Source organism: Rhinolophus hipposideros (assembly GCF_964194185.1).
Source record: "Rhinolophus hipposideros genome assembly, chromosome: 6".
In the NCBI taxonomy this organism is placed as follows: Eukaryota; Metazoa; Chordata; class Mammalia; order Chiroptera; family Rhinolophidae; genus Rhinolophus; species Rhinolophus hipposideros.
The window spans coordinates 99,737,601-99,754,211 of NC_138052.1; the positions used below are offsets into that span (position 1 = coordinate 99,737,601).

Genomic DNA, 16,611 nt, shown 5'->3' on the forward strand with positions numbered 1-16,611 from the left:
GAGGCCCCAGAAGCCGACGTCGGACACAGGAGACTGCAAATGCAGGCTGCGAGAGGACTCAGCTCCCCTCCTGACGTCCGATCTGGAGCAGCTCAGACACCTACGATCTCAGGTGAAGCCCTCTCGTCACCTGCAAGTCAGGTAGACGCACCCTGAGCGCTCCACTCCCTGGGCACCTGCGTGGTCCCTCCACTCTGTAAAGGGCGATGACACTAAGTAAGCACGTGGGCGACTGACAGACACACAGACACGCACGAGCGCTCCTGGAGGGTGGGGCTCGTGCGCGCGGCTTCAGTCAGGCCCTGCTCTCACCTGGGTGTCAGAGGCGTCCTCCCCGTCTCTCGCCACGCACAGCGGGCGGGAGACAGGTCCTCACACCCAGACCAACCTGTGCCTCCAAACAATCCAGTACTGAAGAGAGACAAACAAGCATCGAACAAGAAAACCAAACCAAATCCAGCAGACCAGCTCCGCAGGCACCCACGCTCAGGACTGTCACCTGCCAGTACCTGCGTTTCTCACGAAGGCCCACGTCAGACAGTGAATTTAGCCGTGCGGCTGAGGTGACTGAGATTGACTGCAGGAAGCCGGGCGTGCAGCCGGGGCGACGGTGATGGGGAGTGGTGGCCATGCAGACTGAACCACAAATGTCCTGTGTTGTCTACAGGAAACACGCGTCCCTTAGACGAGCCACTACAGAAAATGCACTGCTGATGGCAACTGACTGCAGTGGGAGCCGGGCTGGGCTCCTGTCACGTCTTCAACTTGACCCCGACAGAGAGCAGGTCAGGGGAGCGTGAGGACGCGTAAGGGACATCAGATGTCACCTGTGCTGCGGCGAGCCTTGGTGTGTCATGTTGCACGCGCTGACGGAGGGGCGGTGGGTGTGTGCGACCCAGGGCTCACCTGTGACGAGGGATGTCTGTGCAGGCGGCTGCTCCAACAAGACCACGTGCTGCAGCAAAGGACTGTGGGCCGGCCCGCCGTCCCGCTCCAGGGGCGCCGGGCTCAGGTAGGGAGCCAGGTGGGAGCCGGGAAACAGGGAGATGCGCTGCTGGAGGCTGGGGAGGGCGAGTCTCTCGGCTTCCTGCTGGCCGGCCGCCCCCTGGAGAGGCACAAGCGGCGATGTCCAGGGTGAGTGCCCGCGAGAGCCACGCCATGCCACACAGGCCCGAGCATGCCTACTTACTGCAGAAGGGCCAGTGGCGGGGAGTCCCAGCGTGATGTTGGGCAAGGACGGCGAGGTGTACAGGGGGAGCGGGGCCATGGAGCCTTCCCGGGTCACCAGTCGGTGCGCCAAGCTGGCCTGGAGACAGAACACACGACGGTGTCACTGCTGCTGTGGCAGCGTGGGCAGCACACACCGAAGGACAAGAGAAGGCAGGGCTGCGGTCTGCGGAACGCAGGCTCAGACTGAACGGACACACACGGCCGGTGGCGGGCGGCTCGTCTCAGAGCAGCCACAAGCACTCAACAGCATGCACGACCCAGCAAACTCTCGTTTCTATTCAAGCTGCTTATTCATCGTGAAACTACAGAAGAAACCTAGGATAAAATGTTTTAAAACATTTCCTTAGAGTTGGGATAGTCTCTCCAAATATGACATCAGAGGCAGAAAGCAGAGAGGAAAACAGCGATGAAAAAAGCATCCTCATATAAAAGGCAAAAAACGGTGACAATATTGGCAACATACAGGACAGAGGTCACAAATCACACCATCAACAGTGGACACACGTGACAAAAGAAGAACCTATTAGTAAGGGAGAATAAATCATGACACTCAACGTCATGAGTGTCATCAGTAATGTAGGGCGTTATTGTAGTTCCAATGTACTATTAACATAAATTTACTATTTAAATTATTCAATTGAACTAAAACATTTAAACACATTTAAAAACCTATCAATTGGCAAAGAGTTCTAAAACATGGTAACGGCAGCCTGACCGAGAGAAACGAAGCAGGGTGCTGGAAGGTTACAAACCGGCCCCACCTCTGCAGAACAGCCTGGCCATCTGTAAGCCGCGAGGCTGACTGACCTCTGAGCCTAACCTTCCTCCGACGAAAGAACGCCGGGTGCTCGCACAGGCTTGGCCTCTGGATGTCACATAAAACAGCCGCCCATTTATACATGGGGACACCAGGTCAGGAAACAGCCTTTGATCACGTGGAGTCTGTTTACTACGCGTTAAGTTAGAAAACCACGTAACAGAACTATGTGCTTCTTAAAAAGCGCTGGGACTCTTCAAGTATCAGCCGAGAGCAGGACTAGAGGACGGACAGAAAAGGGGGGGCATCAGAGCGCTCGTCTCGGGGCTGAATCTTTGTACTCCAAGAATAAACATTTTTTGCTTAAAAGGGCTGTTTTATTCACCACCACCTCCCTTGCACAGCACACAGGCAGCTAATGTGCGCTGAGCCAACGAGCAAACACCGGTGAGTGACTCTGACGGGACATTAGCCGGTGGGGGTTGGCACACAGAAGTCTGCATGGCAGAAGTGACATTGGCGCTGCACGCAGCCCAGGTCCTGCCAGTTCTTCTCACGGTGGGCTGTGGGCTGGTGTCTGTGGATGAGGAACACTCTGGGTGCCTTAAAATTTCATTTCCAAGGAAAACACTTGGAGCTGAAAGTGATTATAAGTTACTGTGGACAGTGGTGGTCTGTCTGCAGCCCCAGGCTCCCCACAGGAGGACGGGGTGACAGTTCTCTCATGGCCTATGTGTAGTGGCACTCCCCCACGGGCACACTACCCCACGGGCACCCCCCCCACCAGGCCCTCTGAACTGGGGGCAGCGCCTGCACCCAGGAGGAGCCACTGTGTCGGGTGTGGGAAGCCCTGCGCCCTCTGTGTAAGGAGGGGGGTGCAGACCTGTGTCTCCCTCCTGCATCAGGACCTCGCGCTGCCTCTGGAAGGTGAGCAGTCGCCCTTTCTAACAAAGGACGCTGCTGCTGGCTGGCGTGACCACGGGGTATAGCTGAAGCACCGTACCCCACATTTCCTCAGGTCCTCGTGTCCTTATTAAGTACATTATCACGTGACTAGTAAAAATGAGCACACGGTTAAACCGGAACCTGGTGGACCCACCCCGAGAAGCCGTCCCTACCCTAGAAACCACCAGGTACGCACCTGCCCACATGACAAACCTCAGGACCTACGACCTGAAGGAGCATTAATCCTGCGTTCCAGAAGCAATTTCTGCGCTGAGCTGAGGCGACTACGGCAGACCTCAGCTGTACCTCCGTCCACACAGAAGCATGGTTAAAACTCTTAATAATCTAAATAAGCACGTAGACAGGTAGGCTGAGGGCAGGTCAGAAGAGAAACAGATGCGTAAAAGGGAAACGAGAACATGAGGGTCCAGCAACCAGAGGCAGCAAAGCAATGCAAACCTTATTCCCAGCAGTAACCTTAGTTCCCAAAGTCTTACATAGAAATGTGAAATGAAAATACTCAGCACGTGGCCTGTGTAATCCAACTAAGGTTTGTCAACCCTTTGGAAGGGCAGCATTCATTTCTAAATAGTTAAGGAGGAAAGTAAATCGCTATGTTTAATGAATTGCAGACGCCGTAAGTTAGGAAAGCTCAGAACTCAGGAGAGCCTCCCGCTCGTAGAACTGCCCCACAGCACAAAGCAGACGGGTCGTCTGGCCGAGTCCAGTGCTGGGGCAGCTCCCACTGGTCGCCCGCCCAGGGCCTCACACTGGAAATTCTCTGGCTCTTCCCCAGAACTGGTCAGCGCCTGACTCTCCCCACAGGCAAGGGTAAGCCACAGGGAGGCAGGTCCTCGGCTGGCCACCTGGCCCTGGGTTCCCGAGCCTGGCACAGAGCTGTCACATGGCAGGCGCCCCAGAGGAACTTGTGGGGTAAGTGTAGGCAGCATAGTGAATATGGAGGAAAGGGACTGCAGGGGCAAAGGTCCCAGGACCCACTGCCTGGAAAGTTGCTCCGACTCAGCTGGCCCCAGGCGCCTCCACCTGCCTGCAGAAGCCACCCATCTCTTTTCCCTCGGGGCTCCCTCCTCACCACCGAAGTCCCTAGTCGGATGTCTCCTGCACGATTCCACAACCCTCTCTACCTATGGCCCTCTCAACCCGCAGCACACCTGGGGTCTGACACGCAGGTGCCGGCCACTGTGACCTGAAGCTCACGGTTCCTGTGATGCCTGTGAAACGCTGCCCCTGGCAGTAGCTGTGCCACCTGACCCCCCAATTGCCCACCCTGTGTCACTCAGGTTTCCCGTGACGCACAGACGCGTGGCCTATTGGCCAACAATCTGACACAGCAAGCATGTCACGGCTCAGGCAGCAGTGATTCGTACGGGCTTCTTGGCTGCCGTGCAGAGCCCTGGTGACACACAGGAGTGGGCCGCCAGGCACCAGTGGACACGGTTATGCCATGAGCCCAGCTAATGAAACATGCTCTGAAGATGCCAGGAGGACACATGGGCCGAGAGCCATTCTCTGACGGAGACGTGCACGTGGGAAGGCCCGTGTCTGCATGGAAAGGAGGCACAGCGACCGTGGCCACAGGGAGGAGAAGGCCTCCCCCAGAAGTGCTTTGCCTGGGGCCTCGTGCCTGCTTCTCTGCTCCTGACCTGGAAAGTCAAGACGGGGGGCCACCATGATCGATGGCCCGGCTCTGAGTCCCCTGTGGGCCAGTGCAGGGAGAGGAACACACGGGAAGCGGGGCACTGACCTCGGCCGGGAGGCTGGGCATGGCGGGCGCGATCCCGTTCTCCGCGCTGATGCTCCCGGAGCTGTTGTTGGGCGAGCTGGGTGCGGAGCCCGGGGCGCTGCTGCAGGCCGAGTCTGCGAAGGAGAAACCAGACAAGACCCTGTGAGCCGGCAGGTGGGAGGATGGGGGTGGGGGCACCTGCCCACCAGCCTGCGAAGCCCCAGAAACCCTAGCCGGAGGGGACGTGCCGTGGTCCTGTCCTTAGCTGTGCCAGCCTTCTGGCTCCCTACAGGCCCCCCTGAGCCTTCCGGCTGGGCACAGTACCCATCTTATTCCTCCCCTGAATGTCCAGCGACCCGAAACACCCGAAAGACAAGCCCTTGAACCCTCATTAGTATTCTCACAAACGCAGGCCAGGAGACACGGAAGCCCAGGGGCTCAGCAGGAGGGTCAGCCTGTGCTCCTGGAGAAAGCCTCCTACCTCGTGTCCACTCTGCACTAAATCCTCCTATTCCTCCTGCGTAACATCAAGTGTCCAGGGAAAGGAGAGCTAGTGGCTGTGACTGGATCTTCTCCAAGTGACTGAAGGCACAAGAGGACCAGGCTCCACTCCCATGTGACTGAGGAGGGAGGTGCTCTGTCCACACGTCTCGCCCGCACGAGCCTCTGAGGCTACTTCATGCCCACACGCTTCGAGAAGCCTCTGTGACGCTCACCTTAATGCACGGGCTTGTTCAGCCTTTTAGGTGTTCCTGGCTAGTTTAATGGCATTTTAACAATGGATTCATCTGGTTAAAACTTTCCGAGAAAAGAAACGTGACCCAGTGCCTTTGCTCGTCTGCGTATCTGCCACTCAGGACTGTGAACACTTATCCCCTCGTCCCAGCTCTGGACTCATACAGCACACACAGGTCAGGAAGAGCCAGCATGGCTAGAACACGGTGCAATGCTCAGGGACAGTTTCCCTAAGCAGGCCCAAGGGCAGGGCTGAGCCAGGACACTTTCCAGAGCTGGTTCATCGCAAAGCCCCTCCAAGGCCTCTCAGTGTCCCCCCAGCGCAGGTGACTCACTCTGACCACTCCAGTGCGGCCCAAGCCTGGGGCCAGTGACCCCAGTGCTGCCTGAGGCCTGGTAGGCCTGGCAGACTCCGAAAGCTCGTTCTAGATACAAGGCTGGGCGACAGTGAGGACGACGAGGGAGGAGGTGAGGCCAGGAGCAACTGACCCACAGCTCCAACACCCGCAGACTTGACTCCAACAGCTGTTTTCTGTCAGCTCCTTCCTCCCTCGGTACCCGAGAGGGCACCATCATTATCCCCACTGCACAGAAGAGGAAACTGAGGAATCTGAGGCGCAGAGAGGTGATGTCACGCCCCAGCTCACAGGCTGAAGGGAGATGTCAAGGCACATGTACAGCTGGGGAACCCAGCAGACTGTGAACACTCACTTCCTCCTGACCAAGCAGCCGCCTGCCCAGGACCACCCTCAGCAGCACCTGCAGCGCCGGGGGACAAACCACTTCCCCGGGCGTCCCTCCCACCTCACAGGGCAGCACGGGCCAGCCCACTGTCCTGGGCACTGGCAGTGAACTCGGGACTGGTCCCCACCCTGCCCCCAGCACCTGCTTCTACCTGGTGAAATCATGTTCACTCACTTTTCACTGATGGGGACCTGCTCAGGCGTGAAGACAGTTGCTTCCTCTGCCTCCCGCCATCCTGACTTGTCACCACCCCGCCCCTGGGTGCAGTCATCATGGCCCCCATCTCCAGCTACCCACCAGGTCCCATCAAGTCTTCCTTTAAAACGTGCCCCTCCCAGAGTTGTCACCTGGTCCACTCTCACGTACATGCACAGGCAATAGAAAAATATTCACCCGACTTTTCAACCATTTTCAACCCAATAAGGCTGAGTACATTTCATGGCACTTCCAGGAACCTGGTGTGAGGAAACAAACACGAACGCACGGCCTCACCGTGTGGTCTGTCAGCACAAGTGGACACCAACGGTGCCGAAAGTGTCTGGGACTGGTACCCAGTGAGAGAGGACACGTGTCCCTGTGGTAGGAACTCGGCTCTGGGACGGTGGCGCAGAGGACAGGCTGGGGGAAAACGTGCTCAAATGTGGACACCCACCCCTCTGGACGCTGTGTGAGCAGCTCACTTTCCTGTTGTCTAAGGAGGCGTGGTTTTCATTAGCGACAGGGAAAAGTGAGAATTGCCATGTCCCCTGACCTGTCTCATGACTGTATCAGCTGCATCTCAGAGCCACGTCCCCACCCGCATCCCTCCCCACCTCCAGGGGCACACGGGGATCGGCTCCTGCTGCAGAACCTTCAGCATCTCCCCAGTGCCTGGGGGCGGAGGGAGTGGTGTCCCCCATAGCTCTATTTGGGACCAGCCCTCCCAGAACTCCTTCCTCTCCTGTTTCTGGAAAGTCAGCTCTGCTCAGAGCCGGCCCTGCTCTCCGGCCCCGACATCCATGCCTCGTGGGTCTCTGTGCCAACTGCACTTACCCCTCAAGCCTTTCCTGGGCCCACATAGCCTTCCCCACCCCCACCTGGCTTCCTTCAGGTGCACTTTCTACGGAGCACAGCTCGCCGATCCATCAGGTGTGGCACGCTTGGTTTGCCAGTTGCCTCACACGTGGTGGTCTGCTCTCCCGAGTTAGAGCGGAAGCTCCTTGGAGGGGAGCAACTGGCCTCAGCTGGTCCTGACTCGCAGGAGCATCAAGCAGTCACAGCTGACAACGTGACACTGGCTCTAACACTCAGAAACAAGCCTACGGACAATTATCTTGCCAACTGCATGGCCGGAAGTAGGTGAAGGGCTCGTCTGTCCACTAGAGCCGGCCTGGGGTAAGGCGCTGCATAGGGGACACAAGGCTGCATGGAGTGTGACAAGCACTTCACACACAGGACTCCCTCATTCGCACGGAAGCCCACAGCTGGGTAGACCTAGTGGGACTTCAGACGACATTTCACCTCTTTAGACGTGGCCCTTCTACACTAGAACAATCACAGGACAGACCCTACGTTGAAAAACGAAGACACTGACAGAAGTGGGTCCCCAGTTCTACACTCATTTTACACAGACCCATAAATGTGCAGGCAGCCCTAGGGCCGGGCACGCCTGGGCTGAGGGGCACGCCGGGGCGAGGGGCACGCCTGGGCTGAGGGGCACGCCTGGGCGAGGGGCACGCCTGGGCGAGGGGCACGCCTGGGCTGAGGGGCACGCCTGGGCGAGGGGCACGCCTGGCTGAGGGTCACACAGCAGTCTAGGTGGTGGCACTCATGTCCTCCCAGGGTGCTGCAGCGCTGACAAGCCCGGTCCCGGCACCTTGGCACTGACCAACTGCCCCAGAGCCTTGAGTTCAAATCATCACTTGCTGGATGCAAAGCCTCCCTCCCTTCCTTTCCAGGCCTTCTGAGCAGCCGCCTGGTCCCGTGATTTCAGGAATGTGCACGTGTGCCGTCAAATCCGGGTTGTGCCCTCATGACAGTGCGCACCCAGGAAGCGGAGGCTTCCCCAGGAGGAGGCCAAACTTGGGGAGGCTCCGCAGGTGGGTGTGTTCTGCGCGGCGGCCACTAGGTGGGGGCCGAGAGCAGCAGGCCCGCTCAGAGCCAGGGCCGCGCTCCAGGCGCTTCCAGAGCCCGCCGCAGCCCCCAGGAAAGGGCCACCGCTCTCCAGGGGCTCAGAAGCTGTGTGCGGGACAGTGGGGCGGGTCAGGACCGCGGTCACCGCTAGTGGGCCAGGCCGCTCAGACTCCCCGCCTTCAGAGAGAGCTCAAACTGAAGGAAATTCCTGTAAACCTCTCCCGTACAAACCAGACTGGGCGCGTCGCCACCGCTGGGAGTGGGGACAGGCTTTGCAGGGACGGTCCTTGAGATGCCCACGCTCGGACACGGGTTCTGGGGACGCCGCTGCGGGAACCAGCGCGCTCGGGCTCTGCCGAGCAGGGCGCGGACCTGGATGGGAAGGCGCGGGGCGCCGCGGGGCTGGAGCTGCTGTGCAATGTACCTGCGACATCCAGTGGACGCTTTTTCAGAGCGGTGACCACAGGCCCGTCTTTCCTGCGCAGCAGGGGGCTGCTCCGTCTCTCAGCCACTTTCTGCTTTAGCCGCGACCGTAATTTCAGGTTGGGTTCAGAAGCTGCAGGACAAGGAGAAGTCATTACAGCCCGGCAGGGGCACCTGGGGTCAAGGCTGTCCTGGCGGCGCTGAGAAACACGCACACTGAGTGAGCGCTTAAACCCACGTGGCTCAGGACAGCAAGGCCCGAGGCCTGTGGGCAGTACATTTTCCAGTCTCCTTCACCAGATGAACAAAACGCACCCGATGCCTCCGGCTAAATTTCTTCAGACACAGGACTTTATATCTGCATTGCTGGGGTCATCAGAAACTGCTGCCACTGCATTACAGGCAGACGGAAGGGAAACGGACAATCAGGATTTTCAGGGCTCTGGCCCATGGATGTTCTTTGACCTCTACATGCCATTTCTTGTTCACCTGCATGTCGGAGACTCCCAGGCCAACTGTGCAGAGGCAGGACGGAGCTCTAGGCGGTCCTGTGCACGGCTGCCATGCGGGAGCTAACACCCCTCCCGCCCACCCTGTGAGGATTAGCCGGGCCAGTCTGCAAGACCTGAGTGCAGGCGAGCACCTGTCTCCCTCAGCGTTCATCTGAGCGTGGCATGGGTGTTACGGCTTGCTCTGGCTTTTGTTAACAGCTCTGCTTGCGTATGTGGGTGCAGCCATTTACAGATGCACCCGAGACCCCAGTGCTTCTCAAGTCCTCTGCAGCTGGTGCCCAGACCACCCCCAGGCCCTCCAAGTGCCACCTCTGGGGGCTGGACAGACTCTGGGTGGCTGCCTTGGGAGGAGGGCTGCCTCCCTGCCCCAGGCGCCCTGGTCTGGACTCCAGGCGCAGTCACCTCCAACCCCACGGGTCCATCGGCGCCAGAACTCAGGACAGTGGTAAAACCACTGCCACCGAGACCTTCGTTCTGAGGCTTCACTTCACTACATTCGAGCTTCTACTACTTGTGCATTTGCAAATTAGGGGTTCATACTTCTTTTCTGTGCTTGCTTTTAATCAGCAACCCTGCTGTTTGTAACCTTTCTGAAACAGGAAGTTCAGTGCCCTCTGGAGCAGCACCAGTCGAATTCCCTGGAAAGCAGGGCTGTGTGAGTCAGGCCACGTGTACATGTCATGGCCACTGTGCTGCCCCTGGGAGCCCGGGCGCAGGAGGGACAAGTCCCACGATGGCAGGTGACCCTGAAGAGGCTCTCCGCAGAGCCGCTGCTCTGTGGGCCCTGGGAGGGGGAGGGCCACCTATGTGAAACCCCCCGAGAAGTCAGGTGTGTCAGGAAGGTGCCAGCCATTTCCAGATGTTGCACCTGCGCTAAGGGCAGCAGCTCGAGGACAGAAGGCCCCCGCTCTGCAGCCCCCGGCACAAAGCAAGTGCCGCTTACTCGCAGGCCTCCACGGCAGAAGAAAAAGGGGTTCAATGAAAACACAGCCTCCTCGACAGGTGAGAGCATCAACTTCCATTTGATGCTTATTCTGAGACAGCTATAGATTCATATGTTTCATCCACTTCCATTTTTATACTTATCATTATTTAAAAAGAACAACAAGCCAAACACCACCTGATTCATAGGCAAGAAAACAATAGCTCTTCTCCCCCCAACGATGCGGTTTCAACAGCCCTCTGTCTGGCCTGTGTACTGACCTGCAGACGGGGGGGGGGGAGGCCACTTCCGAGACTCCAGGGCAAGGCAGTCACGTGGACAAGATTGCCACCCCAGGGCTTCTCGACCCCCACCCCCCTCTCCCTACCACACGGCACTGCCATGTCTCCCTCACAGCGACCAGCTCACTACCTGAAATTACTTGGTTCACTTATCTTCTTCCTGCTCTGCCTCCCACCCCCCGACCCCTGACCATGGAACTCTGCCAGGCTCCGTCCGGCCTCCCTGGGAGCAGGGGGACTCCGTGGTGCTGGCCTGCAGAGGACTCGTCCATGCGGCCCCAGGGAAAATGGACCAAGGCCCAAATTCAAGATACTGAGCCTCTCCGCCCAGACAGTAACAGCAGAGCGCTGAATCCAGTGGGCGGCCCAGCCTGCAGGTCGGCGAGTGGATGGGGGCTCCCAGGTACCACACTGCACTGCAGGGGACTGTGTGAAGCCAGGACCCTGCTGGTCCCTCTGGGGATCCTCAGGTCCCCTAAGGAACCCCCAGCGCAGGGTTGGGGAGGCGGCCTGCATGGCAGGGAAGGAGGGCGGCCTCTTCCTAGGGAGTCCCCCAGTCGATTTCCATGTCCAGTTGCAGGGCTGGCTTTTCTCCTACTGGCCGTAGCTGTGCTGGGAAGTGTGGTGGGCTGCAGCGAAGGTCCTACTTCCTGTCCTTCATTTTTCTCTGAGAAGCCTCAGGTCTAGGGGATGCCCCGAGCCCCAAAGAAAAGACACAGCCATCTACTGTCTCGCTGCACACAGCGTATGTCTTGAACTTGCAGTATGCCTGTAACCCAGCTCCGCATGGCAGCTGGAGCTCAGGATGCAGGCGAGTGGCCACCTGCCTGCGATGAGCAGCCTGCAAGGTCATCCTGACGTGTGCAGGGCCACGTGGCCACACAGGTTCCAAGCACTGCTCTGATGTGACCAAGCGGAGGAACGTAGGACCACGTTTCGCACCTTCTGATAGGGCGGCAGGGAAACCAACAGAACCAGAACATAAGAAAGGTGCCTCATTTCAGACAAATGGCTGCAGTAATTGAGTGCTGAGGAAATGGGAGTACTAACTAACCCTGTCCACAGACGGGTGCTGGCTCCTGGGAACACGTGGAAGCTGGGGACGTTTCTCCTCGATGGCAGTTGGGTAAATCCCAGAGCAAGGCAGGTAAGACCATTCTGCCTCAACCTTGGAAAGCTGGCCCTTCCCTAGCACCTGCCCATCTCAGGGCAGGAAGCACCCCAGGGAGTATGACCCTGCCGTCTCACACAGCAGTTTTCTGAATGCTTTACTTTTCCCTGGCAGTCCCAGCAGGACTGGGACCTAGGGCCTGCTTAATAGTCAGGAGGACAGAAGCCATACATGCACTTGGCACGCACTCAGAGGTCAGTGTACTGGAAGGAGAGGGCTCGGTCCTGGCGCATGCCCGGTGGCCAGCAAGGAAAGCAGACATGGAGCAACCCAACTGCTCGGACGACGGCCACGGCGGTACAGCAGCGGGTTCCTGGAACCCTGAAGTGACAGTAAGGCAACAACTATAAGGAGTAGAAAGCCACAGAGACAAAAATGAAGGTGCTGAGAAAAAGAGATTTGAAGAAAAAGTTGAGAAACTTTGAAAGAGGAAGTGAAAAGCTGCAACATCAAATTAATGACACCGCCACATGGGATGGAACAGCAGAGCAGGTGCCTGAGCGCCCCTCCCTGGCGGGTCCCAGGAGGTGATAGAACTCTGGGGGACAGGGGACAGCCTTGCGCAGGCCTCTGATTCTGCAACAGCCACTCAAGGGACACCATGAAGACGTGAAAATCCCGAAGGAAAGTGACCTCTTGCATGCTGGTAAATGTCTTTACTCTGGTCCACACAACCACGCGTCAGTCAAGTGTGGGCCAGAGTAAAGACATTTACCAGCATGCAAGAACTTGAAAAATGTACATTCCATGCACAATTTCTTAGAAAGCTTGGGCAATGTGTACAAGCGAGATGAAGGCAGAGACCAAGCACAACAAAACATGTGGGCCCAGGGAAGAGGTGGCTTCCTGGGAGGTCCTGGGCGGGAGTCCAGAGTACAGCTGGGGGGTCAGGTGGGGGCATGGCCAGGAGCAGGTCCCTCAGGGTGCAGCAGGACCATTGGACACCTACTGTGGGGGTGGGGGGTAAGGAATCTCCATCTGTCAACGTGTGGGACTGAGTTAAGAACAGGTACATAGGAATTGAGCAAATGAAAAAATAATCAACTTCAGGAAAAAAGTTAGACAGGAAAGGAAATGTACCAAGGTGCAGTGTTTATGTGTACTTTCTATAATGCAGGGAGTAGGGGCCGGGTGGGCAGGGGTGGAGTGGGGCAGGGTTGGGGTGGGCAGGGGTGGAGTGGGGCAGGGGTGGAGCAGGGCAGGTATCCTGAGCCTCCTGGGGCTTTTGATTTATGTGCATTTATTTACTTTGATAACAATAAAAAGGTAACCCTAAAAAGATGAATTACAGATTGGAATATCATTTTTGTAGCACTCTTGTTGCGTGTAGGATTGATATCAACATACAGAGGGCCTACAAAGCAACAATAAAAAGAAAGCGCCCCATGGAAAAATGGGCGAATGAGTTGCCATTAAACACTCATCCACTGAACACTTAAGAACTGTCCTCATGTCCAGAGGGGTGGTGGACATTGGGCACAAAGTATGGGCAAGAGACATGTTCTGGCTGGGACTCCATGCTGCACAGGTTGGGGGCACTGGCCCCCCTGGCCCTTGGAATCCCGCTGGAACCTCGAGGGCATCACAATTTAATCACCATCACAGGACCCCGGTAGCATCTTGTTAGTGAAAGGGTGGTCAGTGGCCTCTCGTAAGCTGCCGGGCACCTGGGAATACTCACATGCTGTGAACTGGCAGCTCCATTTTTAGGGACCTAACCTACAGAAATACTAGCACAAGGAGCAAGGTGCCCATATTTGTTGGCAAAATAAAAACTAGAAAAGTTACAACTTACATGATACCCACATATTAGAGCAATATAGGAAAAGCTATTGATCTCTGCACACTTGCATGGAATGGTGTCTACAATATAGTATTAACCTGAAAACAAAGTTATAGGATAAAATGCAAAGCAGGTATTTTTGTGACTAAAAAGACAACTATGCACAGCCCTGCACACCCAGGCACAGAGAGTCTGGACAGATTCCAAACTGTTAGCAGTGGCGTCCGAGGACGCGATGTGTGCACTTAGGGTTTAACTTATAATGAGTATGCTTTCCTTATGTGATTTTTTAATGAAGAAAAAGGCATTCTACGTAATGCTTAAAGGCTGTAGGCTTTTCTCAACGCCCTTTCCTACTCTATCCTCTCAACAGCATTACCTCAGCTGGCCATCAAGCTCAGAGCGCTTCCACCACTGAATAGTAAACACTCATATTTGCAAAAGATTGGTTCAAGATCTCATACTGTTTCCTGGAAAATAAGACCGGGTCTTACATTAATGTTTATGTTCATTGGGGCTTACGTTCAGGGGACGTCATCCTGAAAAACCATGCTAGGGCTTATTTTCCAGTTAGGTCTTATTTTTGGGGAAATACGGTATTGGGTGGAGTACAAGTTTGACAGATGTCAAAGTTCGAATGATGGGACTCAGAATAATGTGTGAGCCACTTTCTCAACGCAGAGGCCACCCAGCCATCCCTGCTGCCTCTAGAAGTTTCTTTGGAAACACACATCAAAACCTTCGTTAAAATCTTCTGAACATACTCATGCCCCTTTTCTAAGAACACAATGGCCCCATTTTACAGGTGGGTAAACGTGCTCAGCAGGCTATGTGCCCAGAACACAGGCACGGTAAGGGGCAGGCCGACTGCATAGCGCTTCCTCACCAGCAGGGCATTCTAGCCCAGCGACAACCCAGGGAAACCCCCATGGTTCCCATGTCAGCAGTAGACTGGCACCTCCCTCGAGGTGGGCCATTAGTGCTGGAAGGTGCAGATATGGATGAATGTTCTAGAAGGAAGAGCCAGAGGGGCCGCTGGCTGCAGAAGTGAATGGAAGCCTGGAAGCTGAGTGTGTTGGACCCACTGCCAGGGTCCATCACGAGCTCGGGGCCCTGAACCGTCCCGGCTGAGGGGCATGGCCTGCTGGCAGCACGCTTCTCAAGGTTGGGAGATGCAACTTCACTGAGCGCCAGCCTGGGGTTCGCTTCCTGAACCGTGGTGAGAACGGTCTGTTGGAGGACCACGTGCCCAGGAGCTGGCAGGGTTCCGTGGGCACGGCTTCAGTGCTGACAGTTCCCAGGAGTAACCACCGAGACAAGAAAAGGATTGTGGTGGGTTGACGATGGATTGCTTCAAATGTTTCCTGATGTCCTTTCCTCAACTGGAAGTCACATCAGAGGGCAATTTAAGAGTCATTATTTAAAAAACTCATGGCAGGTAATAGCTTTAAAAAATAAAGACAAAGCTACTACTGGAAAAAAAGGAAATTCCTAAATACCATCAATACTCAGTTTGCTTTTATAAGTGGAAGAGCCTCCTTTCTTCAGTCTGAATGGATGGGAATGCTGCACTTCATTGAAATCTCCAGGTAAGCCGGCTGTCGCCCCATGAACCCCAGGATGGACCTGAAGTGGGCGTAAGTATCAGGGATGTCCAACGTTTCCAGGACATTGCTCACTCTCGATTTGAAGAGGCTCAGAAACCCAGGGTCAGGGCAACCATCGAGGCACTGCCCAGAAGGCACGGAGGTGGGATGGGTACAGACCCCTCCACATTCTGGTGGGAGGTGGAGGCCACCATGCTGTCAATCACTGGGAAAGGGGAGGAGCTTCCCACAGGAAGAGGGAGCTCAGGTGGTGGAGTCCAGCCAGGAACTAGGAGATCGGCCCCTCAACCCCGGCAGAGCACGGCAGGCCTTGCTGAGCAGACTTCTGGCTGTAAATGCCAGTGTTTACTTCTGTGAGGGCTTCCCTAAAGGCGGCTAGTGGTTCCTGCCCGTTTCTGCTGACTGAAGCATTGAGGGAAGGGTGGGGGGTGCTAAGTCTGGCAGGAATGTGTCACTGGGTGGGGACAGATCAAGGGCATCCTGAGAGCTTAGGAGAACAAAAGCAGAAACCCACTGCAGCCGGGCCCCTCTTTGTTCCTTCTCCTCCTGGCCCCAGGAGGCAGCAAACTGAGGGGGGCACAGGGTAGAAGCTTCCCTCAGGCAGCTGGGGGAGATGCTGGTACAACCCAGGTGGCTGGTGCAGGCATGGCGACCACTGTCCCAAACATGCACACTGGGACACATGGATGAGCTTCCCCCAGTAGAAAAAACAGGTGGGAATGTCCCCCACAGAGGTCACCAAAGCACTTGTGACAAGAGCAGGACATGTGAAGAACAGTGAGTTATTTTCACATGTTTACATACCATGTCACTGCCCTTTAAATACTGAGAGATGCGGGCGGCCGGATGGCTCAGGTGGTTAGAGCACAAGCTCTGAACAACAGGGTTGCGGGTTCAATTCCCACATGGGCCAGTGAGCTGCACCCTCCACAACTAGATTGAAGGACAATGAGCTGCCACTGAGCTTCAGGAGGGGCAGCCGGATGGCTCAGGTGGTTCGAGCGCGAGCTCTCAGCAATAAGGTCGCTGGTTCAATTCCCGCATGGGATGGTGGGCTGAGCCCGCTGCAACTAAGATTGAAAATGGGGACTGGACTTGGAGCTGACTGCGCCCTCCACAACTAGACTGAAGGACAATGACTTGGAGCTGATGGGCCCTGGAGAGACACACTGTTCCCCAATATTCTCCAGTTAAAAAAAAAAAAAAGACTGAGAGGTGGGCAAATTGTGTGCAAGGTCAACTTAAATTAGTGTAAAGCTGAAATCATGGGATTTTTTCACGTGCATTGCATCTACTAAAGACAGTCATTCTAATTCACTCAAGGCAACATGTAACTAAAGTGTCATCTAATGAAGTTTCACACAAACAACTGTGGCGGAAAAAACGTGTAAATTACTGAGCATCGTCAAGTGTTTGAAAGTAGACACTTCCTCACTGTGCTGTTCCCTTCAGTGGTTTAACTCTCTCCTCTGAAATCTTTATGTTATTATTAAAGTGCTGGTGATGCCTTTTAAAAAATTGATAACGCGAGCACACATAAGTCAGTTCCTCTGGGGCACCGAGCATTCTCAGTAGCGCTTCCCAAGGGGAGCACAGTCCCTCGGTTTTCAGGGAGGCAGGGGCT

At 56.0% G+C, this 16,611-nt stretch overlaps 1 protein-coding gene across 6 annotated transcripts in view; it reads right to left on the bottom strand.

The window, feature by feature from the left end:
* The window catches only part of HDAC4 (histone deacetylase 4), a gene marked incomplete at its 5' end in the record, with an annotated part of 265,863 nt that overhangs the window by 56,865 nt on the left and 192,387 nt on the right, over nucleotides 1-16,611 (bottom strand). For 5 of the 6 annotated variants that reach the window (XM_081052346.1, XM_081052344.1, XM_081052342.1 and 2 more), the window contains 4 exons: nucleotides 907-1,105; nucleotides 1,190-1,306; nucleotides 4,698-4,810; nucleotides 8,692-8,823. In XM_081052346.1, the coding sequence (XP_080908472.1) occupies nucleotides 907-1,105; nucleotides 1,190-1,306; nucleotides 4,698-4,810; nucleotides 8,692-8,823 (561 nt within the window). Of the gene's footprint in view, nucleotides 1-906; nucleotides 1,307-4,697; nucleotides 4,811-8,691; nucleotides 8,824-16,611 lie in introns of all 6 variants that reach the window. The other variant, XM_081052341.1, reaches the window with a different exon arrangement.